General features: G+C 52.3%; 5 protein-coding genes across 6 annotated transcripts; 2 read left to right on the forward strand and 3 right to left on the reverse strand.

Moving 5' to 3' along the window:
- Positions 1-2,072, forward strand: NCR3 (natural cytotoxicity triggering receptor 3). The gene is made up of 4 exons (XM_068559103.1): positions 1-58; positions 1,277-1,621; positions 1,787-1,894; positions 2,026-2,072. Exons 1-4 carry the CDS (start codon positions 16-18, stop codon positions 2,070-2,072), a joined length of 543 nt encoding a protein of 180 aa, XP_068415204.1. The 5' UTR covers positions 1-15.
- A 535-nt stretch (positions 2,073-2,607) lies between these two features.
- Positions 2,608-4,220, reverse strand: LST1 (leukocyte specific transcript 1). The gene is made up of 4 exons (XM_068558735.1): positions 4,196-4,220; positions 3,701-3,799; positions 3,349-3,371; positions 2,608-2,814 (listed from the first exon to the last, which is right to left on the reverse strand). Exons 1-4 carry the CDS (start codon positions 4,215-4,217, stop codon positions 2,665-2,667), a joined length of 294 nt encoding a protein of 97 aa, XP_068414836.1. The 5' UTR covers positions 4,218-4,220; the 3' UTR covers positions 2,608-2,664.
- A 4,160-nt stretch (positions 4,221-8,380) lies between these two features.
- On the forward strand, positions 8,381-10,355 carry LTB (lymphotoxin beta). Of its 2 annotated transcripts, none has more exons than XM_068558443.1 (4): positions 8,381-8,563; positions 8,984-9,035; positions 9,233-9,307; positions 9,733-10,355. In XM_068558443.1, exons 1-4 carry the CDS (start codon positions 8,402-8,404, stop codon positions 10,185-10,187), a joined length of 744 nt encoding a protein of 247 aa, XP_068414544.1. In that variant the 5' UTR covers positions 8,381-8,401; the 3' UTR covers positions 10,188-10,355. The 2 variants fall into 2 exon arrangements, with proteins under 2 accessions (XP_068414544.1, XP_068414543.1); XM_068558442.1 differs by having other exon boundaries at positions 8,402-8,563; positions 9,129-9,307; positions 9,575-10,355.
- Positions 10,356-12,946: 2,591 nt separating this feature from the next.
- Positions 12,947-14,751, reverse strand: TNF (tumor necrosis factor). The gene is made up of 4 exons (XM_068557921.1): positions 14,566-14,751; positions 13,936-13,981; positions 13,699-13,746; positions 12,947-13,368 (listed from the first exon to the last, which is right to left on the reverse strand). The coding sequence occupies exons 1-4, from the start codon at positions 14,749-14,751 to the stop codon at positions 12,947-12,949; spliced, it is 702 nt and encodes a 233-aa protein (XP_068414022.1).
- A 2,071-nt stretch (positions 14,752-16,822) lies between these two features.
- LTA (lymphotoxin alpha) lies at positions 16,823-18,181 on the reverse strand. The gene is made up of 4 exons (XM_068558835.1): positions 18,153-18,181; positions 17,640-17,747; positions 17,449-17,554; positions 16,823-17,235 (listed from the first exon to the last, which is right to left on the reverse strand). The coding sequence occupies exons 2-4, from the start codon at positions 17,736-17,738 to the stop codon at positions 16,823-16,825; spliced, it is 618 nt and encodes a 205-aa protein (XP_068414936.1). The 5' UTR covers positions 17,739-17,747; positions 18,153-18,181.
- Positions 18,182-24,585: the final 6,404 nt, after the last annotated feature.

Below are 24,585 nucleotides of genomic sequence, written 5' to 3' on the forward strand. Positions count from 1 at the left end.
GGAACACCCTTCGACATGGCCCGGATGCTGTTGCTCATCTTCATCACGGTCCATCCAGGTGACAGGGGTTTCTCCCAGGACCCTGTGGGGTGTGGGGCTGGGAGGATGGAGGATGGGGGAGGCTGGACATAGATGTCCCGGGGGAGCAGACTGGGTGGGGGCTGAAAGCAGGGGGTCCTTCCATAAAGCTGATACCCAGTGGGCTTCCCCAGTTCGCAGTTCCCTCCCTGTCACCAGCTGGGAAGGTCATTCTCCAGCTTCCATCCCAGAACTCTTCCTTCCCAGCCACGTTCCTAACAAGATAAAGTTTAAAGAACCAGTAAAAAAAGGGCTTGAAGGAAGGAAGGGCTTGAAGGAAGGGGTCAAATCTTTTTAAGGGGTCAGTTTTAATTCGATGAGTTTAATAAACTTATTAAACAAGGCTTATTATCTAGGGTCTAGATATAATTAGGAGTTTAGGAGATCTAATTAAATCTAAGTTAAGTTTCTTAATGAAACTGATTTTAATTGTCAGACATATTCATTAACTAAAGGCAGTGTGGATTCCAGACCAGCATCAGCATCAGCGGGGACCTAGGGCAAATTCTCAGGACCCACTCCAGACCTACTGAATAAAAAATTCTGGGAGTGGAGCCTGGGAATCTGTTTTAACAAGCCCTCCAGGTGATTCCAACGTGCTCTCAAGTTTGAGAATCACTGAAATAGAAGAATGATTAGTAAATTTCATTAACTAGAGAATTTAATCAAGAATTTTAATAATTGGTTTAATTCATCAATTTAGGTAAGTTAAATAGGGATCCCAAGCAATTATAGCCATGTCTTCACCTGGAGATTTAATTAGTTAATGCTCTTTAACAAAAAAAAACCAAAGTAGCAAGGATGGTATGCTACAGAATGCTATTAGTACTAAGATAATACCTGGAATAATATAATTAATGCTATTAGTTAACTAGGCAGCCACATTCATGAATGAGCTTCACTTTCACTGTGACAAGTTAAATTTCAGCAAAATGTTACTAGTGAACGGAACTGGAGAATGATGGGAGAGGGTGAGGGTGAGAGTTGGTATGGGAAAGAATTTGAAAAACAATTTAATAAGCAATGTTAAGAAATTAGATTGGTAAAGAGGAAAGGATTAATGAGACATCTAAAGTGCTCATCCCTCTGGGCCCTCTGTGGGTGGGGTACAGCAGGGATAGTCTACTGCAAGCTCTCTTGTCCTTTCTCTTTGGAGTAATTGGGGAGGCGTTTCTCTGGGTCTTCTCTCTGCCCCCAGGATCCTGTGCTCTCTGGGTGTCCCAGCCCCCTGAGATCCGTACCCAGCAGGGCACCCCTGCCTTCCTGCCCTGTTCCTTCAATGCCAGCCAAGGGAAATTGGCCATTGGTTCTGTCACGTGGTACCAGGACAAAGTGGCCCCAGGGAAGGAGGTGAGGAATGAGACCTCAGAGTTCAGGGGCCGCCTGGCCCCTCTTCCCTCTTCCCGCTTCCTCTGTGACCACCAGGCTGAGCTGCACATCTGGGACACCCGAGCCCGTGACGCCGGAGTCTACGTGTGCAGGGTGGAGGTGCTGGGCCTGGGTGTCGGAACAGGGAATGGGACTCTGCTGGTGGTGGAGAAAGGTGAGGTGCTGGGAAGCTGTGCCTCCTTGGCCGGAGGCCCCACTCTCCCTGGTAGTTGAGAGTCCTTCCCTGAGGCCCGCTGTCCTCCCTAAGCCTGTGCACGCTCCTTCCCAAGGTCTCCTTTCCTAAGCCCTTCTCCCCCTCCCCATCCCCGCCCACATGCAGGACCTCCTCAGCTAGCGGCCGGCACAGTCTTCCTCCTTCGGGCTGGGTTCTATGCCTTCAGCTTTCTCTCAGTGGCCATGGGCAGCACCATCTATTACCAGGGCAAATGTGAGTAGTGGAGCCGGGACAATGGGCGCAGAGATGGGAGGGGCACTGAGAGGGCTGGAGCAGGCGGAGACAGAGACCAAGAAGAGAAGGAGGGCTGCAGCACTGAGCTACTCCTGTGGCCTCTCCACCAGGCCACTGTCACATGGGAACACACTGCCACTCCTTGGATGGCCTCTGATGAGTGATTTCAGACCCCAGTGATCCCAAGTTCTTCAAGAGACCCCCCCAATAAATCTCTCTCTGCCCCACCATTAACTCCTTTTGTGTATTTCCTGCTCTATCTCTAGATGCCCCAATGTGCCCTGTTCTGGGTTCTCCCAACTCTTACTCTCCCTTCTACCAAGTCTGGTCTGGAAAGGTCCAAGGAGGGAGCTTCCCAGGATTGTGCCTAGAGTCCCCTCCCACCATCATCCTGAGACTCAACACACCTCCTTCTCCCACCCAGGAGGCTAAGGCCCTTTGTTCTGAGAAAAGTGGAATATCAGACATGATTAGTTCTACTTCTCAATGGCCCACAGACAAATGCTCTTTTCTGGCCTTCAGGGGAGCTTGGGTCCCTAAACACTCTTCTTCACCCAGTGAATCCCAGGTGGGTAAGAATGGGTGGGAGAGTAAGTTGCTTAGGTTTTGATGGTGGCCCTGTTGAGCTGGGGCTTGAGGTGGATGGAGAAGCCTGAGACACAGAGGGTGGCGAGACCATGGTCTTTACTGGGTGAACCACAGGATGGCCCTGACCACCCGCCTGGGTTGGACGAGGCGTCTGGAGGTGCTCAGATGGGTTTGTTCTTGGCAATGCAGGCGTAGTCCGTGCTGGGGTCCTCCTTGCTGCCTTCCCTTTCTTGGTTGCCGGGGCCAGGTCCCTCCCGTTCAGGCAGCCTCAGCAGGGACGCATAGTGGGGTTCCTGTTTCGAGAGCTGGGCCTGGGGCCGGGGCGGAGGGTGCTGACAGGAGGTCCCCAGGAGCCTCCCTCCCCTGACACTCCTCTCTGAGTTCTTGCTGCCCCCCCGCCCCACTTTCTTACCTCATTGCCTCTATTTGCGCGCTCTCTCCCTCTCTCTCTCTTTCCGTCTCTCTCTCTTGTCCTTTTCTCTTTGTGTCTCTCTTACTCTCTCACTCTCCCCCTCTATCACTCTTAATCTCCTTCTCTTACTTTTTCTCTTGATTTCTCTCGTTTTCCCTGTGTCTCTCTCATTCTCTCTCTGATTTTTCCCTCTCACTTTTGTCCCTATCTCCCTCATTTCTTCCCCTCTCTCTCCTTTCTGTCTTATTTCTTCTTTCCATCTCTACTCCTTTCCTTTCCTCTCTTCTTCTCATCCCTTATTTCCCTCTTTCTGCTTCTCTCTTACTTCCTCTGTCTCTCTGTCTCTCCTGCTCCTGTTTCTCCCTCTTCTCCTGCCCCCCGACCTCAGCCCCCTCTTGTTGCCCCATCACGCACTTCCTTGCCCCAGACTCACCCAGCTCCTCTCCAGCCTCCTCACTGGAAGAAAAGAAGAAGCTCAGCTCGGCCCTTGCCTCCCTTGTGCCACCTCCCAGCCCTCCTCGCTCACTCCCCACCCCCAGCAGGTGTTTCCTCACTTGCCAACCTCCTTGTGGTTCCCACAGCCAAAAGCCAAGGTCTCTCTCTTTGGACACTCTCCCCTCCCCTCTCCCACCCAACTTCTGCCCCCTTCCTCAGGCAGGAGGGGCGAGTCAGGGTTGATGGGGGCGTCTGGGAGCACAGTAGGAAAGGGTGTGTGTTGGGCGGCACAGGGTGCTGCCTGGGGGTGAGGGGCGAGGGGGTACGAGGGAGGTGAGGGTGGGGCTCACCTCTCCCACGGAGCCGACACAGGCAGATGGACAGAACGACCACAGCGAGGGGCAGGAGCACCCCCAGCCCTAGGCCCCCATATAGGTAAGGGTATATCCCTGCAGGGAAAAGGGGTGAGTGTCAGAGGGCCCATTTCTCTCTTCAGCTTACCCCATCCTCCTCGTTGGTCGGGGATCTCAGCTCCTTTCTCCAACAGTTTTAGAGGCAGAAAATCATTCTCTCAGAGGTTCTTCACCCCAGACTGTGTTCCGTCACCTCCTTCCAGAGGTGGCCATCCCTCATCAGTGACCTTGCTCGTCCCCGAGACCACTCGCCCCTCAGAAACCTCCCACCACCACTGCTGCCCTCTCTGGGCCTCCCCATGAAGTCCCTTGTCCCCTGCACTGGCTGGCCCCGAGAGACCCTGGCCACCTACCCACGACCCGCGCACACACGGCTTTTTATCCACTGTTCCCTGTGCACCACAACCCTCCCTGGGCGGAGGGTTACCTTACCGTTTGCCTCACAAGCTTTCATTAGGTTGGGGACTGAAGACTAGCCTGCAGGTTGGGAAACCTAGCGCTGCTCTTCCAGGCTAAATGGCCTGGGGTGAGTCACGTGCCCCAAGTTCCTCATCTGTAAATTCCGGGGCCTCTGTTACAATCGTTTCCCAGACTGAGGAGCCTTAGCTATGTGCCAGCCCTGAACTGGGCTCTTTCTATTTGTCACCGCTAATCCCCATAACAACGTAGGGTATTATGGTGCCCATTTCCTTGGTGAAGGACCTGAGACTCAAGGCTGGACTCCGACAAGGACGTCCAGCCCAGAAGTGGCAGAGCTGGGGTTCAAGGCCAGCTCTGTCCAGCTCCAGAGCCCACTCTGTTTCTCCAACCCTAGGCTGACCAACTGGTTCATAGGGGCCTCTCCAGCACTGGATAGTTCTAGTTTCCGGTGAGGGGGCTGAGGCAGGAGCTGGGGTCCGGAGGGTGTGTGGGGACGGGTGGGAAAATAGGGAAGGTGGTGTCCAGCGCCACCTGGCAGCTACGGCCGCTCCCTCAGCCCCAGAGCAACTCAGGAAAGGGGGGCCCCCACTTGGCTGGTGTGGAGAGCCGCTTCCCTTGGGCAGATACTGCTGGGGCTGAAGTGGGACATGGAGGAGCGTCTGGGGCCCATAACTTCCCCTCAGGCACTTCCTGCCCTACAACCACTGGTTCCTGTTTGAGGGCAAAGAGGGGGCTGTTGACTTCATCCAGAGCCAGATGCGGTGACCAGGGTGTGGAAACTGAGACCATCCGGGGTTCAAGAGGAAGGCTGGGATGTGGAGGGTGGAAGGTGGGGAGGAGGGCCTGCGGTGGCCATGACGGGGAGTGGCGGCAGAAGTGGATTGTTTAAATTTCTTTGGGGAGCGCAGACAGAGGCCAGACAGAGGACTCCCTCAGGGCCCAGGGAACCTCAAAGCCATATTCTCCCTTCCTTCATCTTAGACTCACGTCACTCTCGGGGTGACTGTCCCCTCCCTGGGTTTCCTTCATGGGGGTTCCCTGCTCTCGCCCAGCTTACCTAGAGTCTGTGGCCAGACTCCAGACTGACCGGAGCTGCCTGGGTAAAGTGTTGCCACCTCAGACATTCCTGCCCCTCCTCTGGTTTAACTTCTCCCCCAGCCTGGGTGCCTCCTAGCATTGTTAGGAGAGGAAGTTAGGCTTTGAGGGTTAGGGTTACAACATCTTTTCCTTTCAGACTCCTAGGACTATAATTCAGCCTGTGATCCCTGTCAGCTCCAGCCATCCTATTGATCCTGCAAGTCGTCAGTGATCATATACCTTCTAGGTGCCTTCCCTGATTCACTTTTCCCAATTACACTGTGTCGCTGAGAGCTCATGATCCTGGTATGTGTGGACACACACTCCAGCTCCCAAGGCAGACTGGGAGTTCTGGTGGATTTGGGTAACTCTCCTGGTATTCTGGGGTTGTATCTAACAGGGCACTTGGCTGACTGATTAACAAACAGGAGAGTCAGAGACAGCCAGACTAGATCGACATGAGCACTGCTGATAGATCTAGGACAGAAAGTTGATGACAAGTTGGTGTTGGGAGAAGAGGTGTGGGCAATCCAGATGGCCTTCCTGCAGGGAGCAGCATTCTGATATTGAGCACAAAAGTAAGGGTGGTAGTCCAAGGACCTGGATGAAGGCCTCATAGTGGCACTGTGATGGAGAGGGAGATAACTGCTGGAGGATGGCACACCTAGTCCTTGAGGAGGGTGAAGACGTGGGAGCTCATGTGGAAGCAAGGACTGAAGAGGAGATCTGGTGCCTGGGCCCATAAGCATTTGCATTTCCTTCTCCAGATCGAGAAATTTTCTGCTACTTCCTTCCCTTCCCCCATCCACAGTGTTCCCATGCAGGACAGTAGGAAAATATTGTTTCAAAATGTTTTATTATTAAAACATTCAAACAGAAAAAAATTGAAAGAATTGTACAGTGAACCTATCCCTACCACCTAGATTCTACAATTAATATTCTTCTGTATATTTGCTTTATCATATATCTATCAATCCATCTCATTTTTTGATACCTTTCAAAGTTGCAAACCTCAGTACATTTTACCTCTAAACCCTTTACCATGCTTATCATTGACTCAAGTTCAGTATTTGTTTCCCTATTCTTTTTTGGGGGGAGTGAGGAAGGTAAGATTTACATACCCTGAAATGGACAAATCTGAAGTCAGTGCTCACTTTTTAAACTGTCTTGTGGTTAACGGTATGGAGCCAGACTGCCTGCGTTCAAATCCTGTCTCTGCTACTACTGTGTGACCTTCCACAAGTTCTTTAACTTCTCTGTGCCTCAGTTACCTCTTAGAGTTTTTTGGGGGTTTTTAAAATAAATTTATTTATTTTATTTATTTATTTTTGGCTGCGTTGGGTCTCCATTGCTGCGCTCAGGCTTTCTCTGGTTGCGGCGAGTGGGGGCTACTCTTCGTTGCGGTGCGCCGGCTTCTCAATACGGTGGCTTCTCTTGCTGTGGAGCCCGTGATTCTTAACCACTGTGCCACCAGGGAAGTCCCCCTCTTAGAATTTTTATCAGGATTAAAAGCATTATTATAGGACTTCCCTGGAGGTCCAGTGGTTAAGAATCCACGCTTCCACTGCAGGGGGCACGGGTTTGATCTCTGGTTGGGGAAATAAGATCCCGCATGCTGTGCCGTGTGGCCAAAAAGAAAGGAAGAAAGGAAGGAAGGAAGGAAGAAAGAAAGAAAGAAAGAAAGAAAGAAAGAAAGAAAGAAAGAAAGAAAGAAAGAAGGAAGGAAGGAAAGAAAGAAAAAGGAAGGAAGAAAGAAAGAGCATTATTATATATAAAGTGTGTAGATTAGTGACAGGCACATACCAAATGCTATCTGGATATTAGCTATGTTGTTATTATTATTATTATTACCTGAACACACAGAGTTATCAAGAAGGGGAAGTGATCTGGGACCACCTCCAACTTTCTTGACCTGGTTTTTCCTCCCTTCAACTCCTACTGCTCTGCCTACTATACCATTCATTTGGTCCTTACTGCTTTGTTTCGCTTACTCATTCATCCTTTTGTCCTTTCTTCACTTAACACTTAGTCAGCATCTACTAAATGGATGGAGCTCATTCTAGACTGTGAAGCTCTTTGGGGGTGGATGCCTCATCGCTCTCCTGTCTACACTCTGTGTAGCAAGGGAGGTAATGCTCTATTTCCATCCCTCCTCAGTGAGTCAATAGTCAGTGGTGAGGCTGAGGCCCCCTTCAGCTGCCATCACCGTGGATTGGCTTAACTCTGCCTTTCTCACCTAGCTCTGGGGGCTTGGAGGGAGCAAGGGAATGGGAGGAGGAGGTCAGTCCAATGTGGGGACAGGTTCTTCTTAGGAACCTAGACATCCATCCCTGAAGATTCCAGTTCTCGTCCTCCTATTCCAGCCCTTGACCTCAGGGATATGGATGCAGCCCTCCCTCCAGCACCCACCTCTGGGGTGCAGAAGAATGCAGACCAGGGACTTCCCTGGTGGCATGGTGGTTAAGAATCCACCTGCCAATGAAGGGGACACGGGTTCAATTCCTGGTCCGCGAAGATCCCACATGCCGCGGAGCAACTAAGCCTGTGTGCCACAACTACTGAGCCTGCGTTCTAGAGCCTGCGAGCCCGTGTGCCACAACTACTGAAGCCCGCGTGCCTAGATCCCGTGCTCCGCAACAAGAGAAGCTACTGCAATGAGAAGCCCGTGCACCACAACGAAGAGTAGTTCCTGCTCGCTGCAACTAGAGAAAGCCCGTGCGCAGCAACGAAGACCCAGCGCAGCCAAAATAAAAAAATAAACTAATCAATTAATTTAAAAAAAAGAAGAAGAATGCAGACCACGCTAGCTATCCGGAGTTCTGTGTTCTCATTGTAGCTGCCTGACTTTCTGCAAGCTAGTTTCCCTCTCTGGGCCTCAGTTTCCCTTCCCACTGAGTCAGAAGATCTCTAAGGCCCCCTCCAGCTCTACCCTGAAAGCCTGTCTCTTCACCCCAACTCCCTCCCCAGTTCAGAGAACCCAGGCATCCAGCTGCCCCACCCTAGCTCTGGGTAAACAGGAAGCAGGGTGAGGGGAGCAGGGGTGTTCGGAAAGTCCCAGCCAGGTGTGTGGGTCTACAGGGAGGGGGTGGCCCCACCCCTGAGGTATGAAAGCCCCCCTGCCCTGGCCCTGGCTCAGTCTCAATGGGGGCACTGGGGCTGGAGTGCCGGGGTAGGAGGCCCCAGGGGAAGAGATGCCTCCTGCTGGCTGTCGCAGGAGCCACTTCCCTGGTGACCCTCCTGCTGGCTGTGCCTATCACTGTTCTGGCTGTGCTGGCCTTGGTGCCCCAGGAGCAGGGAGGACTGGTGAGTGGCTGCCACAAATCCTCCAAGGGCCGTATATTGCTGATGCTCACTCACCTCTGGCTATGCCTCTTGCCTCCTCCTGCTCAGCTGGCTTGGCTGTCCCCCAGTGGGGATGTCTTCTCTGTCTCTTTGCTGGTCCTCTTTCCACGTTCCTGTGATGCTGTTGTGCCCTGATGTCACCAAGCCCCTTTCTGGTTGTCTGTATGTCTCTTCTCCTCTTCCCAAGACATACTTGGGCCTCTGTCTCTCTGCCCAAGTACAGATGCCTTGCTTGCTCTCCATTCCAGGGAGGTGTGTTTTGAGGCTGGGGCTGGCGGGAGAAACCCCAAGTCTGGAGCTTGCATCTATGTTGGGAATGGGAGGGGTGGGGTTGGCATCAGCTAAGACTGAACTCTGGGCCCTGTGACCCCACCCACTCAGGTAACAGGGACCGCTGACCCAGGCGCCCAAGCACAGGCCCATCAGCGATTTGGTAAGAGCCGACCATCTCCCCCTCCCCTGCTTCTGCCCCTCAGGGACTCCCAGCTCCCATCCATCTGCATCCCCAGATACTCTCTTCCTCCAGGAATCCAGGTGCCCCATCCCTGGGCCCTGGCGCCTTGTCCTCTCAAGGTGACTACACGTGGGTGGCCGCCCTGCCCCCAACCGTGGACTCTTCGCCCCTTCCAGAGTCCGGGGAGCTGCCGGTGGAGGAGGAGGCAGAAACAGATCTCAGCCCCAGGCTCCCGGCTGCCCACCTCATTGGTAAGGATCTCATAGACCTGAAGAGTCCAAGGGTGCCAGTTCTGCTCGCCCACAGTTAGGGTCCCTTTGCTCTGTTACTGCCGTGCTGGGTTGCCCACCTGCTTCGCCGCTGCTGTAGTACGCACTCTTCTGCTCGTCCAGCATTCTAGCTTCTCGCTTCCCCCCCCACCCCCGCCGGAGGAGGCAAAACCCGGCCTGGATCTCCCCACCACAGCGCTCCGTACCGCACACCCAGGTGCCCTCAGTCCCAGCTCGTACTCATTGCAGAGGGAGCGCCATCACCCCGCTCCCCCAGCCCGGCTGGACTCCTGCAGTGGGTTAAAAGCCCCAACTGTCCCTCATGCCCACCCTCCCAGAAGTCCCGGGCCTGGATCACTCCTTTCAGGATCGGATTTCCGAGAGCCAACTGGCCCGTTTCTCCGCAGGCGCTTGGACCAGGGGGCAGGGGCTAGGCTGGGAGGCGAAGAAAGAAGAGGCTTTTCTGAGGAGCGGGACGCAGTTCTCGGGCGCCGAGGGGCTGGCCCTCCCGCAGGACGGCCTCTATTACCTCTACTGTCACGTCGGCTACCGGGGCCGGGCGCCCCCTCCCGGCGGGGACCCCCTGGACCGCTCGGTCACGCTGCTCAGCCGGCTGTACCGGGCGGGGGGCGCCTATGGATCGGGGAGTCCCGAGCTGCTGCTCGAGGGCGCGGAGACCGTGACCCCAGTCTTGGACCCCGCCCGGAGGCACGAGTACGGGCCCCTCTGGTACACGAGCGTGGGGTTCGGTGGCCTGGTGCAGCTCCGGAGGGGCGAGAGAGTGTACGTCAATATCAGTCACCCCGATATGGTGGACTACAGGAGAGGAAAGACCTTCTTTGGGGCGGTGATGGTGGGGTGAGGGCTACCCGCGTCCCTAAAACAACTACTGCATGGTGGGAGTATGTGAACGAATCAGCCTAGATATTGGGGACCCAGACACCAGGGACCCCATGGCCTTGGCGAAAATGTAGAAGACTGTTTGGAAACTGATTTTGAGCCTGGTGAAAATAAAGAATGTAAAACTTTAGTGCTGCCGGTACAGATGCTGAGATGCTAATGTGTCTTCATTCAGGGTGGGTACACAAATGTTGGTTAAATAGGCTCTCTATTTTTCTGGTCTCTTGAAACAATTCATAACACCTGGCATGGCCTCTGTTCCCTGGGATGGGGATCTGTGGGTCCCACCCACCCCTGCCTCTGACTGGCCTTGCACCAGCATTAGCCCATTTGGAGGGTAGAAGGAAAGGGCTCTCCACAAACCCCAAAGCATCTCCAAGCAACCTGATTCTCAAGGCCACATGGTCCCCGCAGACTCAACACTGCACTCTTCTCTCTTGGGTCCCTCCCGGTAGTGATAGGGGTCATTACCAGGGAAGGCAAGCACCACTCAGAAAGGCCCAGCCAGCAGAGTAAACCTGAATAGGGCTGATAATGAAGCACTGAGGGGACAGCGTTTCTGCCCTGCTAGCTGCCTGAAGGCCCTGTTAGCCACAGTTGACTCTTCTCCAAGGGAAGACCCACAGCTCGGGGAGCGGGGGAGTGGGGGTGGGGACCGGGGCATGAAGGGAGGAGGCTAAAGGAGTTGGGAGGGTGTTTGAGAAAGAGAGTTGGGGTGGGGATAGTGCCCGAGGACACCAGGGAGAACCTGGGGAGGAGGGGGAGGAGGAAAAACTGATGTCACCTGGCCCTGTCCAGGGTGGGATGGAAGGTCCTCACCCCTCAGTCACACTTCAGGTCCCCTTTCCATAAGTGGGCAAGTGTCGGGGCCCCAGAGTGAGTAACAGCAGCCCCTTCACTCCATGACCGACTTTCAGCCCCAAGCTAGAGGAGGCCGAGGAGGATCCAAGGCTCTATCTAGGTTACCCCAGTGGGTCACCCCACCTCTGCGGCACACCGCACAGTTTTCCCCCTGCCTGGCAACGCTAGCAGGAAGGAAAGCCCAACTTCAGAGCCCAGTGAGGGCTGCCACTCTCTGAGTCTTCATTTCTGACTCCATATTTGTCTTTGACTCTGTGTCCAGAAGAGCCTTCCTGGAGGGGAGGAATGCATTTCTCTTTCCACTTCACCCACCTCCCATCCCTCTCCTCATCATTCGCCGAGAAAATCAGGGAGACCAAGCTGGCATGGGGGGTGGGTCCTTCACCTACATCTTAGTCCTTGTTTTTTATTTTCTTCCTCCTCTTCAATTCCATCCACTGAGAGATGGAAGCGGGTAGAAGACTGGGGGCTGGGAAAAGGGAGAAAGCCAGAATTCATCGAGTGCTCCGCTAGGTGCTCTGTTGTAAAGAGTTTAGGTCTTCTGTTCTCACAGGGCCCCGTGTGCGGTGGGCGTTCCTACTTCTCTTTGATAGACGAGGTTCAGTGACTGGTTCAGGTTGCACAGTTAGGACTGCGCTGGCACGGGGAGGGGCGTGGGGCGGGATCAGGCGGTTTGGAGCCCAGGTGCCTGACTGTCTGGAAGTCCCTTGGCTGTGATTCAGGTACCTGAGAATTTGGCCGCTCCCCGGGTCTTTCGCTCAGGCCGCAACAGCCGGAAATCTCATCTGAGCTGCAGGACTTCCCCCGCTTGGATAGGAATTCCCAGAGTTGGAAATTCCAGTGCCCTGAGGGAGAGTTAATTAAGTTCAGGTTCCTTTCTTGGGGGAGGGGCATATTCAGCTAGGCTTTGTTTTATGTAGGGTCTCCTGAGCCCCAGCAGTCCAAGGAGTGAGGTGCAGGGATCTTAAGCCCTGTGGAGAAAGAACTTCAGGGAGCCACGTCTCACCCCCAAGGAGAGGCCAATGAAGAATTAATTCCCAGGAAGACGCCATATTTCTTTTCTAAGCACACTTTATTTCTCGCCACTGACCAGTAGGGCGGTTACAGACACGACTCCCCTGGGGAGCAGAGGTTCAGTGATGTAGCGACAAGTCAGTCACCAAATCAGCATTATTTAGGCAACTTGATCAGATAAATATTTTTTAAAAACATAAGCAAAAGGAGGCACAGAGGCCAGGAGGCAGGGTGGGAATGACCTACAGTTCAGCTCCGTTTTCACAGAAAACACATCTGAGCCAAGGCAGCCCCTACATTGGGTCTCCCAGGACACCTTGACCTCCTGAATAAATACATTCATTAGTAAATAAATAAATAATAAATAAATAATAAATAATCACAAGTGCAAACATAAATAGAGGGAGCTGGCCCCGTTGGGGTGCGGCTGGGCTCCGCATCTCAGGGAAGTCTGGAAACATTGGAAGAAAGGGAGGCCTGAAGTCCACTCATGTCAAGTTCTGGGTGAGATCTTCTCAAGGAGTGTTCTGAAGTGTTCCAGTCAGAACCCAAGTTCCCCTGGCCCCCACATTCTGGATGTCCCAGGTTGCATCCAGGAATCCAAACATGAGGACCCCAGTGAGTTCCAGAGCCCCAGTTCCAATTCTTGGTGGTGGTCAGTGCCCCATTGTCCAGGCCACACTTCCCTGCATCCCTGATTTCTAAGTGTTGTTGTTGTTTAAAGTTCTAAGCTTGGAGCCCAGCCCTGAGCCCCTAATTCTCTTTCTAAACCAGAAGGGGATGAGGGGGTCTGAAGGAGTAAATAATAAAGTAATTGAGGTGGGAGAGGATGGATGTCCTGCCCCCTCACAGGGCAATGATCCCAAAGTAGACCTGCCCAGACTCAGCAAAGTCCAGATAGTCGGGCAGGTTGATCTCAGCACTGAGTCGATCACCCTTCTCCAGCTGGAAGACCCCTCCCAGGTAGATGGGCTCATACCAGGGCTTGGCCTCAGCCCCCTCTGGCGTCTCCCTCTGGCAAGGGCTCTTGATAGCAGAGAGGAGGTTGACCTTGGTCTGGTAGGAGACAGCGATGCGGCTGATGGTGTGGGTGAGGAACAAGTGGGTGGAAGGGCAGCCTTGGCCCCTGAAGAGGACCTGGGAGTAGATGAGGTACAGCCCGTCTGTCGGCACCACCAGCTGGTTGTCTTCCAGCTTCACGCTGTTGGCCAGGAGGGTGTTGGCATATGTGTTCAGCCACCGGAGCTGCCCCTGAGCACTGAGGTTGGCTGGAGGGAGGGAGAAAAAGAGGGAGGGGTGAGTCACTGTGACCCTGTCAGTTCCACTCTCCACATCCTGGCCCTCAAGTTCTGCCCACCCCCCCCCCCACATCCGGTTCCTGTCCCCTCTGTCTGTCTTCCCACATCCCATCTGGCCATGAGGTTCTGAGTATCCCCCTCAAGATCTAAGTATCCTCCACCCTCCCCTTGAGCTCAGTGAGACCTTCTCACCCTGTCTCCAAGGTCTGTCTACCCTCAGCCTGGCTTCAGCTGCCAAATCCTACCCCTCTCCATCCCATCTGCTTCTTCATCCCCCAGACACATCCTCAGAACTCTTACCCACAACATGGGCTACGGGCTTGTTACTTGAGGTTTCAGAAGATGATCCTGAAGAGGAAAGAGAAAAGAAGAAGGTGAGAGACTCTTAAGCTTCCCAGAAAATATCCCACTACTTTGACCTCCTTTCCTCCTCCCCCCAAACCCAAACTCTAAATTTCCCCTACTGCTTCCATCCCAGGACTAACCCCTACCCCCACCCAAGCCCAGAATTAGGAGAGAGGCTTTGGAGACACTTACTGAGTGTCTGAGCCAGAGGGCTGATGATGGAGTAGCCAGTTGGGAACTGTTGGGAGAAGAAGGAGGATTAGTATCAAAGCAAGTCACCCCTGAAGGAGAAACAGCCGGCTGCTTCTCTAGCTTGTACTCTCTGCCCTGATGTGTCTCGTTTTCTCTCCCCATTCATCCATTTTTTTCATTCATCCATGCATTTAACAGTTCTTGCATTGAGTTCCTTCCGTGTGCCAGACACCCTTAGCTTCATCTTTCCTAGCTCTCTTTCATACCTGCTGTATCTCCTTCTGTCTCACCATCTTTATCCAGATGACTTGTTTTCTTCCCCATCTTTCTACCCATATCCCTTATCTGTCTACACATCTCTCTTTATATCTAAATCCCTGCTTACTCATTCATTCATTCGACAAATATTTAGAGAGCAACGCCCATGCGCCAGGCACCCTATTTCTCCATCCTTCCTTCTCTTCCCCCATCTCCCTCCACGTCTCCTTCTGCCTCCCCATCTTTCTCCACTATTTGCCTCCCCAAGCCTCCCCATCAGCACACCTCTTTCCCCCACCCCATATCTTGCCATTTTTCCTCTCCCATTTCTCTCTGGGTGAGAGAATGAGCCAAGGCTGGCCAGGGACTCACCTCTTCCCTCTGGGGGCCGATTACCCCGAAGTGCAGCAGGCAGAAGAGCGTGGTGGCTCCTGCGACCAGGAAGAAGGAGAAGAGGCTGAGACACAAGCACCTTCTGGAACCCTGGGAGCCCCCTGCCGTCTTGGAGAGCGCCTCCTCTGCCAGCTCCACATCCCGGATCATGCTTTCAGTGCTCATGGTGTCTTTTTCTGAAGGGCTCAAGTCCAGCTGGGAGATGGTAGAGCCCTGTGGCAGGCTGTGTTAGAGGGAGTGAGTCGTCTGGCTGCCTGTCGGGGTGGGGGTGTGTGGTCTGGGAGGTTATTTCCAGGGGGGTCTGGAGTTGCTTGTCTCTCTCCTGGCTGGTCCCCTGGTGTCCTCGCTCTGGGAGCTTCTGCTGGCTGGGTGTGCAAACAGCTGCATTTATACGCTCTGGGGTGAGAGGAGGGCGGGGAAAGGCTCTCATTCAACCAGCGGAAAACTTCCTTGGTGGAGAAACCCATGAGCTCATCTGGAGGAAGCGGTAGCGGGTCCTACACCTTCTGTCTCGGTTTCTTCTCCATCACGGGGGCGGGGGTTTGGAAAGTTGGGGACACCCAGGCATCAAGGATACTTCCTACCCTACCCACCCGGATTCTGAGGGGGGCTCCCTGGGCCAGTTACTGCTGTAGATGTAGGACCCTGGAGGCTGGACCCCATTTCCCCTCTGCCCCCCCAGTTCCCACTGTTTCCATTTCTTTGGGGGATGAGTTCTGTGGCCGATTTCCTTCTGATTTCCAGACCGGACTCAGGTAACGGTAGAACTAGAAATGGGAGGGGCTTCAGAAAGCTGAGTCCTTAATGGAGAGAAAACTTGGGGGAAGCTGTGCTGGGTCCTGAGATGTGTGTTTGGGTCCCTGGGGGCAAGAGGAGCTGGAGGAAGGGAAGCTTGAGGCTCTGCAAGGGCTGGGGGAGGATGGCAGGGACAAGCCTGGGACAGCCCCAGAGGAGTGAAAGAGACGCTGGGAATTCACGAACCCCACCACGGCAGACCTTCTCCTTTCACTCTGACCGGGGACTCACCAAAACTCTGGTGCTGGTTTCAGTCTTGGCTTCCAAGGGCATGTGATGCCCCAATTTTTGCATGAAGACCCCACCCTTCAGAGTCCCTGTGTGTGGCCATGTATCTGCAAAGAATTCCCTGCTCCCTCCAGTTTCCTGGAGACAGCCCTGGCCCTCAGAGCCCCTGCCCGTGACCATGTCTCCTGAAATGTCCCCTATGTTTTCCAGTCCCCCAGCCTTGGAGGCTCTCCCACTCCTCGGGGCCCTGGCATGGCCATGTCTTCCAGGGGGCCTCATGCTCCTCCTCCACAGTCCCAAACAAACACCCTCCAGTGTGGTCACTGCTCCTCAGAAGCCTCCTGTAACCCCCATTCCTCAGGGGTTCCCTGACCTCCCCTTCTCCAGACTTTGGACCTGCATCTTTCCTTTGTCTTCTCAGCTTATCCTCTGGTCTCCTCCCACCCCTGTGAGGCCACCATATTTCACCAGAGCCCCTTAGGCCTCTCTGTATGCCCACAGCTCCTGTCCCTCTGATTCCTGTCCTCCCTCCATTCCTTAGAGACATCTGGGGAATTCTCCCCTCCCAGACAGACAGATACAGGCAGACAGCATTTCAGAGAAAAGAGGTTTATTGGGCTTCATCAAGGGTCAGATGTCTCCTCGTGGGGTGTCCAGTCAAGCAATGGCTGGCTCTTAAGAGCCTTTCACTTCCTTCCAGAGCCCCTTGGTCCCTCAGACCCACTCTTTTTCTCTCTTGCTAGGTCATCCTTGTGCCCACGCCCTCTCACTCTTCATCTCTTGGGTGTATTATCTCTTTCTTCTGCCGTCCCCCTTCTCTCCATCCTCCATAAATAAATAATTTAAATTTTTTTCCCTTCATAAATAACCCCCCTCCCTGCCCCCAGTCATCCACCCAAGCTCCCTCATGTGTCAGCTCCCCTTCCATGTCCAGGGCAAGGCCCCCTAGACGGGCAGGGCAGAGGAAGGGCTCTGGGCGGGCATTTCCAGGCAGGCTTGAAGTCCTCAGCCGAGCATCCGGGGTGGTTCAGGAAGGTGTAGCCCCCTGGGGTGCCTAGAATTCCTTCTTTGGAAGCTCCAGGTGCCGAGAACGGGGGAAGACTTGAGACTGATGGAACGGTCAAAGGAGAGGTGTGGTGACCCCTGAAGTGGTCAGAATGGAGGCAAAATGGGGAGAAGGCCTTGAAACCAAATTTTTTCTTTCTGGATTTTTCTATAGAGCAAAGGCTCCGAAGAAGACACTACTGGGGCTGAGGAGCAGGTGGGAGATGCCATCTGTGTGAGTGGATAGCTGGTCTCCCCGAGTGAGCAGGAACACAGCCCCCTGGTACACTGAGCGCACCCAAGGTCCCTGTGGCCCTGGGCACACGGACTTCTGAGCGCTGAGGAGAGGCACGTGGAATGGGTACTGGGAGGAGAAGAGCTGGACCTCGTGGGCCAGGTAGAGAGGGGTGGGGGTGGCCTTGGGGAAGCATCCTTCCCCGGAGAAGACCACCTGGGAGTAGACAAAGTAGAGGCCACTGGTGGGGACCAGGAGGGAATTGTTGCTCAGAGAGAAGCCGTGGCGGAGGAAGGCACGATCCGTGTTTGCTCTCCAGCGCAGTGAGTCCTGGGTGCTGGGGTCTCCTAGGAAGAGCCAGAGGGGATGGCAGTCAAGGACCTGGGGGTCAGAGGTCTCAATCCCTGAGGAAGCAGGTGCTGGACTGAGTTCCTGGGGGATGGTTGGGAGGACAGAAGGGAGTGGGAGTGGGGGTGAGCTGGAGGGGATGCTTGGGTCCCTGAAGGGGGATGGGAGGAGGGCTGGGGGCTACATGTCTAAGAGGGCAGGTGAATGTTTACCAACAAGGTGAGCGGCAGGTTTGAAGGTGCCTCGGGTGAAGTGATTCGGGGGGTGCTGATGGGCAGGCTGTGCAGTTGAGGGTGGGAGGCCAACACCAGAGAGCCCCTAGGGGAGAACAGAGTCAGAGAGGTCCTCAGGCCCAAGGTCAGGCTGGGCTGCCCACACAGTCCCCATTGCCCTGCTGCCTCACCTGGGCCTCGCGCGGCAGGGCCAGCAGCAGTCCCAGAAGGAGGAGGAGTAGGGGGGTGCTGCACACCCTCAGGAGGTAGAGACGTCCAGGTGGTGTCATGGGGAGAACCTGCAGGGAGAGAGACAGTGAGCGGGGCGGGGCGCGATGCGGAAGATGGGCCTCCTGCCCGTGGAGACAGCCACCCTGAGAGACGGGGCGACAGACAGAGAAGGGGACAAGATGCAGTCAGGGAAACCCCAGGTGAGCAGGGGGAGAGAGAGAGAGAGGAACAGAGATGAGAAGGGAACAGAGAGGGATCAGAATGTGTGACACAGACAGAGAGAAAGAGATTGACAGATAAAGAGTCAGAGAGAGGGGAACAAACCAAAACCAAACCCACCAAGGCCACGGCCCAGGCCCAGGCCCAAGCAGGAGGTGCAGGAGGGGCCGAGGCCCAGGCGGAGGGACTGAACGCCCCGAGGGAAGGAGTCCACAGCCGGGGAAGCCCAAGGAGATGGGGTGGGAGAGTCTCACCTGCTGTGCGGGGCCCCTTGGCCGGGACGCCTGGGTCCCTTTATAGAGGAAGCGGCAGTGGCAGCGTGGCAGGCAGCGGGCGGGTTCTAGGCCGGGGCTGGGGCCCGGGGAAGCCCCCAGGGCTTAGAAGATGCTGCTGTTTCAGTCGAAGGCAGGAAAGGCTGAGGCCTAGGAGAGAACCGCAGGCTGGGGGCTCAGACGACTGAGTTCTGGGAAAGGGAGTGGGGTCAGGGGAACTGTGGGCTGGGAGGGCCAGGGAGCGGGGGTCAGGCTTAGGAGTTCCAGAGAAGGGACAGTAAATTCAGAGGAGGAGGAGAAGGGGAGCAGCTGGGGCGTGGGCTGGAGGCCCGGTTCCCTGAAGAGCAATTATGTATAACACCTCTGCACCCTTGGCTGATTACAGGCTTCTCTCTGTGCACATTTCCTCCTCTTGTACCCCTGTCCTTGTCCCAAAGACTCAAGTCACATTTGTCCCAGTATGTGCATTTTCCAGTTTGTCTGGCAGGTTTCATATCGAGAAGTTCCATTATATACCCTCCTGCCTGGTACATCCTGGTTTATGCCTGTTGTCCTGGTAGAAATATTCATGGACCCCCTTTTACTCTCAAAAGTGTTCTGGTTTGGAAGATCTCGCTCGTGATGAGCCATGAACTCACGTATGATGAGGTCTTGTCTCACTGCTGAAGGATGCCCTCCACCTCATCCCGACCTCAGGTGGGCTCCACAGATCAGATTTATATAACCCCAAACAAACACATTCCAGGATCAAGGAATGTGGCAATTGCTAAAGTTCTCCACAGGGGATGCTTCAGAATTCCACACAGGTGGAGCTTAAGGGTGGCGACCTAGGGCAGGGTGGGGACAGCAAAGGGACTTGTCTTGCAGCTGCACTTGTAAAGCCAATACACTGTTGTAAAATCATTAAGGATTTCCCCCTTCTATTGATGTAGAACTCAGGTACAGTGAGGTGCACGTCTCCTAAGTGGGCAGCCTGATGAACTTTCCCATCTGTTTATAGCCATGTAGCCACCATCCAGTTCAACATAGTTTTTTTTTTTTTTAATTTATTTTTATTTATTTACCTATTTATTTATGTCTGTGTTGTGTCTTCGTTTCTGTGCGAGGGCTTTCTCTAGTTGTGGCAAGCGGGGGCCACTCTTCATCACGGTGCGCGGGCCTCTCACTATCGTGGCCTCTCTTGTTGCGGAGCACAGGCTCCAGATGCACAGGCTCAGTAATTGTGGCTCACGGGCCCAACATAGTTTTAGGTCCCCAGAAGGTTCTCTCGTGCTCCCTCCCAGTTCATACCTTCCAAAGATAACCAACCACTTTCTGACCTCTACAACTATAGATTAGTTCTTCCAGCTTTTGAGCCTCATATACATGAAATCACACAGACTTTACTCATCTGTATTTGGCTTCTTTCTCTCAACGTTATGTTTGTGAGATTCATGTATATTGTTGTGTGTATCAGTGATTTTTATTTCATTGTGATGTGATGTTGTGTGAATATACTCTAATTTATTTATCTATTTTTCTGTTAATGGGCATTTGGTTCGTTTCTAGTTTTTGGCTAGTATGAAAAACGTTGATATGAACGTTATTGAACATGAGCGAGTTTTCGCTTAGCTTGCAGGTTGCAGGTTAAAAAAAAAAAGCAAGGTTTCTAAAGATGATTTTAGTCACATTTCATGAGATTGAGAAAATAACAGTTGGCCCCCTCAAATATTATTATTACTCTAACTTGTTATGCTTTCATTTGGAGGTTTTTGGAGGGGCTGGGGCTGAGGATGGTGGTGATGGAAACTAAAGCCCTCCCTCTGCTGCACTGGGCAGAAAGTTCCTGAGGCTTCTTGGTGTCCTGTGGCACATAAGTGATATTCAGGGTGTGCATCAGCTAGTTCTCCTGTTTTCCTCCCCGCTACTTGAGGCCCTGCAACTTTGCCTTTCATGCCTTCCTAGTCTAACCTATTACTTCTTTTCATTCCATCTTTTTGGGTTTTTTTGGCTGTGCCTCGTGGCTTGCAGGATCTTAGTTCCCTGACCAGGGATTGAACCCGGGCCACGGCAGTGAAAGTGCGGTGTCCTAACCACTGGACCACCAGGGAATTCCTTCATTCCACCTCTTTAGCTTTCTATTTCACAAACATTTATTGAGCATCTGCACAAGGCATTGAGGAAACAGATGTGAAAGACAGTCCCCTGACCTCTGGGAGCTCAAAGACTAGTGTGGGTTCCGTGACAGTGGGCTTATGGCAGCCCACAGTAAAGCCATCAAACTTGGCCTGGGGGAGAGGTGATTCAGGCATTAAGTATCAAGGCTAAGATGGCGAAGGGCATTCCTGATAGAGGGAATAGAAGGTGCAAAGACTGGAGGTAAAAGAGAGTATGAAGTGCACTAACCTGTGCAAGCGAGTACACATAAAAGGAGCAGAGATGAGGCTTGGGAGGTAAGCTGAGACCACATCCTGAGGGGTTTAAAACCAAGAAAAGAGGTTTGGATTTCATTGTAATTGTGATGGGGAGCTACCAAAATTTTTGAGTGACAGAGGGACCCACCCAGATTGGCATATTTAAAACATGAGTCTGGATGCTACATGAAGAATGAATTGAGGAATGGGAGTTGGGGTCTGGAGGGGAAACCAGAAGTGTGGAGACCAGTTAGGGGGGTTTTGCAACAACTCAGCAAGGAGGTGACAAGAGCCTGCATTTAAATCGAGGCAGTAGCAGGAGAATGAAGGGGAGGAGAGAGTTTCTAGGCAAAATCTACAGGTCTTGGTGGCTGACCAGATGTGATGGCGGAAGAAGGGTAGCCACAGAGGCCTCTTTTAAATATCTTGGTCTCTATCTTGGCTTCATCTTATTTCTTTTAACCTCACTGTGTCTTGTGTCACTGTTGGCCTCCCTCTTGGTCCCTGCTCCTTTCCTTTCCTCTGTGTCCCTCTTTCTCTGGAGTCCCTTTTTCTTCCTGCTGTCTCTTTCTGCCTCTCCAATGGTAGGAGCCGATGGACTAGGAGAACTCGGCTATATTAAAATGTAAAATGGTGTTGCAATTAACGGTGAGAAATAGAGAGAAACGGAGAAACTTCGGTCAGAGAGAAAGACTGGGGCACTGAAGAAAAAAAAGGGGAAGATGAGGACAAGTGATGGGGAGACATGAGAGACAGAGAGGAAGGAAGGGTGAGAACTGGGCCGAAGCTCCGTGTCACAGGCATTTGCGATGTGCTGAAGGATGCTCCTTGAGATGGGCCAATCTTGGTTTCAATCTCAGTTTTGGAGGTTGTGTGAAACTCAGTTTCTTTCTTGAGGAGGCCAGCAGTTGGTTTGGGACTTTCCCTGAGTGGGAGGGGTGATGACTGGAGTCTTGTGCTCCAAACCGAGGGATATACAGTTTCTACAGTGGTCTCTGTGGAGAAACTAGTGAAATCTCTGAGCCCTCCAAATAAGGCTGAAATGACAATAGCCTCAAACTTGAACCTAGCCTCAAAACCTAAAGTGGGATTACATATCAACTTTGATCCTAACCCATATTTAACCTCAACCCAAATCACAACTCAAACTCAACCCTAACCTCAAATCTAAACATCTCAATAAATGAACCCCCAAATAAACTTATCCTCTAAACTAACCCAGCCCTGTTTCTAGAGCTAATCTTGGAATTAACTCATCCCCATTCCTAATCCTATAGTTAAACCTGACTCTAAATGTAAGTTCAATTTGAACCACAAACCTAAAGTTGAGCTTTATCCTGCTTTTCCCCATTATTCATCCATGCCTCCATTTAACAAGTCTTTATTGGGAGCTTACTATGTGCTCGGCACTGTTCCAGGCAGTAGGAATATAGTGGCAAACAAGTCAGACAAGGTACCTGTACTTGTGGAGCTTCCACTCTAGTGAGGCAAGGCAGAAAAGAAATACACTGAAGAAGAAGGCAGTAAGTAGGGCTATGAGGAAATAAGATAGGGCCATGTGATAAGAGTGGCAGGGAACTACTTTAGACACAGTGGTCAGGAAAGCCCTTTCTGAGTAAATGGCATTTTAAGCTGAGACCCAAATGACAAGAGTGGCCAAGTGAAGGCATGGGGGAGAAGCATTCCAGGTAAAGAGAACAGCTACTGCGAAGGCCAGAAGGTGGAAATGGGCTGGGGGTGTTGAGGAACAGAAAGGAGGCCAGCGTGGCTGGAGCAGAGAGAGTGGGAGAGAGGTGGGAGATGAGGTCAGAGAGCAGGGGCAGGGGCCCGATCATGCAGGGACCTGCAAGGACGGGTAAAGCACCTGAATTTTACTCAACCATGGGAAGCTCTGGAGGGTGTCAGGGTGTGCACATGTTGCGTGGGGGTGGGGGGAGGAGGGAGGGAGGTCTGAGGTAGAGGTGATTGGATTTACATTTTTAAAAGATCATTGTGGCTCCTGTGTTTAGACTGGACTGTAGTGGGTAACACTGCAAGCAGGGACACCAGTTAGGAGGCAACTGCAGTAATCCTGGGGAGAAGATGGTGGCCACCATGAAGGTGGAGAGAAGTAGACAAATTTGGGATATATTGGGATATATTTCATGGGTAGACTTGACAGGACCAGATGATGGATTGGATGGATGGTGGTGGGGTGGAAGACGGGGAGACTGGGAGAGAAGCAGGATTCTGATGGGATGGGAGAACCAGAAGTTCAATTTTGGATTTAAGTTTAAACCTATTGGACAGACATCCAAGTCTTGGATAACATTCAAGCCTTGCCAAGAAATGTCACTTGGCAGTCACATATATGAGTCTAGATTTCAGAGGCAATGTGAGAACTAGAGAGTCAACAATGGGAACTGTTGGCACAAAGAAAGCCATGGAATTGGAAGAGATACCTTATTTTACGCATCCCCCTAAGATTCCTTCAAAGTGTTTTCCCTCAGGATAAATGCAGTGTATCTCCCATCCTAAATTCCAGAAGCAGCAGCCTCTTGCTTCCGGAAGCAAAATCCTCCAGACTTAGTTTCCTTCTGAACTCTCACTGGGATTTAGCCTCCCTGGATCCGATTCCCTACCCAACAAAGGATGTTTCTACCAATCCATTTCACAGTATTTTATGGAACTCCTCAAATCCTCTATTTCACTTTTGAAAGCAACTTCCTCTGGTACTTTGAAACCTGGCTTTTCCCTAATAACGTTCCTTCTGTCTTTGGTGAAGGCTGCTCTTTCTTCCACACCCATCACTAGGAGCAGGGGGGCAGAGGAGAGGCCACTGTTCTCTCTCCCCTCTGCATCACTGATAACCTCCTCCTCTCTTGAAGTCCATGCCTTTTGCATTTTCCACGTTCTTCTGGTCTTCACAGCACAATCTTCTCCACCAACATCTCTACCATGTACTTAACAATTTATGTATCTAGATAAGTTTTTCTTCATCTCTCATTCCCTTCTTGATATTCTACCAAGAAAATCTTGAAAAACGTGATTTGGGTAAACTCAATGGTCTCATTCTTGGGTCTTTCTCCTAGGCTGCCAAGCATTGCAGGAGAGAGTCATGTCCTCATAAGAGGCCTACTACTAATCCTGACCATCTAACCTCAGAAAGCCCTCAGTGTTCCCTAATCTTTGTTTGTTGATTCCCTTGTTCTTCTCCTGCAGGTGATGTTCTAAATCTCCACGCCTCCCGACCTCTTTACTCTCAGTTGGTGATGCTATCATCCTTTTATTGAACTTAAGGCCATCCAAAGTGGATCTCTTTACTGCTTTCTTTTCCCTTCACTTTATGTTTCCTTTTTCCTTTCCTCTTGATTCAGAGAAGGACTCTTTCTCCTGTCCAAGGCTGATTCTTTGTACTCTGTTTCCCACTTCCCCATGTTTACCATACTCTTTCCCACCTTTCTTTTGTCTTCAGTATCTCTCTTTTCATGCGCCTTCATTTTACATACTCAACTTTATTTCTTGAAAATAAAAAGCCTTCCCTGGACTTTCTCCCTTAAATGTCCATCCGTCTCTCACCCTCCTTTTCTGTGTGATGTCTCAAGAGACTAGCCCCCTAACTAACCACTTTTTCGGGAACTGGTAAAATTTTCCTCACTGTAAAATTCGTGGGTTGAGCTAGAGATGATACTGTTACCTTCAGTATTCACCATTCTATGCCTTTGTACTCACCACCTCCTTTTCCTCACCTCCCACTCATTCCTTAACCTACGTAAAGTTGATTTCTGTGCTTCTGGTAAGTGGAAACTGTTTTCTCAAAATCTGTAATCGTCTAGTTCCTGAACCCAAAGGATCTTTTGAACTCTCACCTACTAGACTTCTTTGAAGCATCAGATATGGCCGCCCAGTCTCTGGTTGGCATACCTCTCCCTTGCCCTACTTCTCTGACTGCCCCCCCGACCTCTCTCCTTTATTGGTTCCTCTTCCTTTGATCATCCTCAAGGCTCTTCTGGTCATCCTCTCTTTTGGGGATCCTGTCCACT

This window comes from Eschrichtius robustus, chromosome 12 (assembly GCF_028021215.1).
Source record: "Eschrichtius robustus isolate mEscRob2 chromosome 12, mEscRob2.pri, whole genome shotgun sequence".
Classification (NCBI taxonomy): Eukaryota; Metazoa; Chordata; class Mammalia; order Artiodactyla; family Eschrichtiidae; genus Eschrichtius; species Eschrichtius robustus.

What these genes read in the sequence shown, in the direction of transcription:
- NCR3 (XM_068559103.1), top strand. Translation starts at nt 16, where the DNA reads ATGGCCCGGATGCTGTTGCTCATCTTCATCACGGTCCATCCAG. An exon ending in CTTCATCACGGTCCATCCAG is followed by an intron (nt 59 to 1,276) that starts GTGACAGGGGTT and finishes CTCTGCCCCCAG; the next exon opens with GATCCTGTGCTCTCTGGGTG. An exon ending in CATCTATTACCAGGGCAAAT is followed by an intron (nt 1,895 to 2,025) that starts GTGAGTAGTGGA and finishes CCTCTCCACCAG; the next exon opens with GCCACTGTCACATGGGAACA.
- LST1 (XM_068558735.1), bottom strand. Translation starts at nt 4,217, where the DNA reads ATGAAAGCTTGTGAGGCAAACG. An exon ending in GAAAGCTTGTGAGGCAAACG is followed by an intron (nt 3,800 to 4,195) that starts GTAAGGTAACCC and finishes TTTTCCCTGCAG; the next exon opens with GGATATACCCTTACCTATAT. An exon ending in GTGTCGGCTCCGTGGGAGAG is followed by an intron (nt 3,372 to 3,700) that starts GTGAGCCCCACC and finishes CTTTTCTTCCAG; the next exon opens with TGAGGAGGCTGGAGAGGAGC.
- LTB (XM_068558442.1), top strand. Translation starts at nt 8,402, where the DNA reads ATGGGGGCACTGGGGCTGGAGTGCCGGGGTAGGAGGCCCCAGGGGAAG. An exon ending in ACAGGCCCATCAGCGATTTG is followed by an intron (nt 9,036 to 9,128) that starts GTAAGAGCCGAC and finishes CTCTTCCTCCAG; the next exon opens with GAATCCAGGTGCCCCATCCC. An exon ending in CCCGGCTGCCCACCTCATTG is followed by an intron (nt 9,308 to 9,574) that starts GTAAGGATCTCA and finishes TACTCATTGCAG; the next exon opens with AGGGAGCGCCATCACCCCGC.
- TNF (XM_068557921.1), bottom strand. Translation starts at nt 14,751, where the DNA reads ATGAGCACTGAAAGCATGATCCGGGATGTGGAGCTGGCAGAGGAGGCG. An exon ending in CCCTCTGGCTCAGACACTCA is followed by an intron (nt 13,747 to 13,935) that starts GTAAGTGTCTCC and finishes TTTCCTCTTCAG; the next exon opens with GATCATCTTCTGAAACCTCA. An exon ending in GCCCGTAGCCCATGTTGTGG is followed by an intron (nt 13,369 to 13,698) that starts GTAAGAGTTCTG and finishes CCCTCCCTCCAG; the next exon opens with CCAACCTCAGTGCTCAGGGG.
- LTA (XM_068558835.1), bottom strand. Translation starts at nt 17,738, where the DNA reads ATGACACCACCTGGACGTCTCTACCTCCTGAGGGTGTGCAGCACCCCC. An exon ending in CCCTGCCGCGCGAGGCCCAG is followed by an intron (nt 17,555 to 17,639) that starts GTGAGGCAGCAG and finishes GTTCTCCCCTAG; the next exon opens with GGGCTCTCTGGTGTTGGCCT. An exon ending in ACCTGCCGCTCACCTTGTTG is followed by an intron (nt 17,236 to 17,448) that starts GTAAACATTCAC and finishes GGCTCTTCCTAG; the next exon opens with GAGACCCCAGCACCCAGGAC.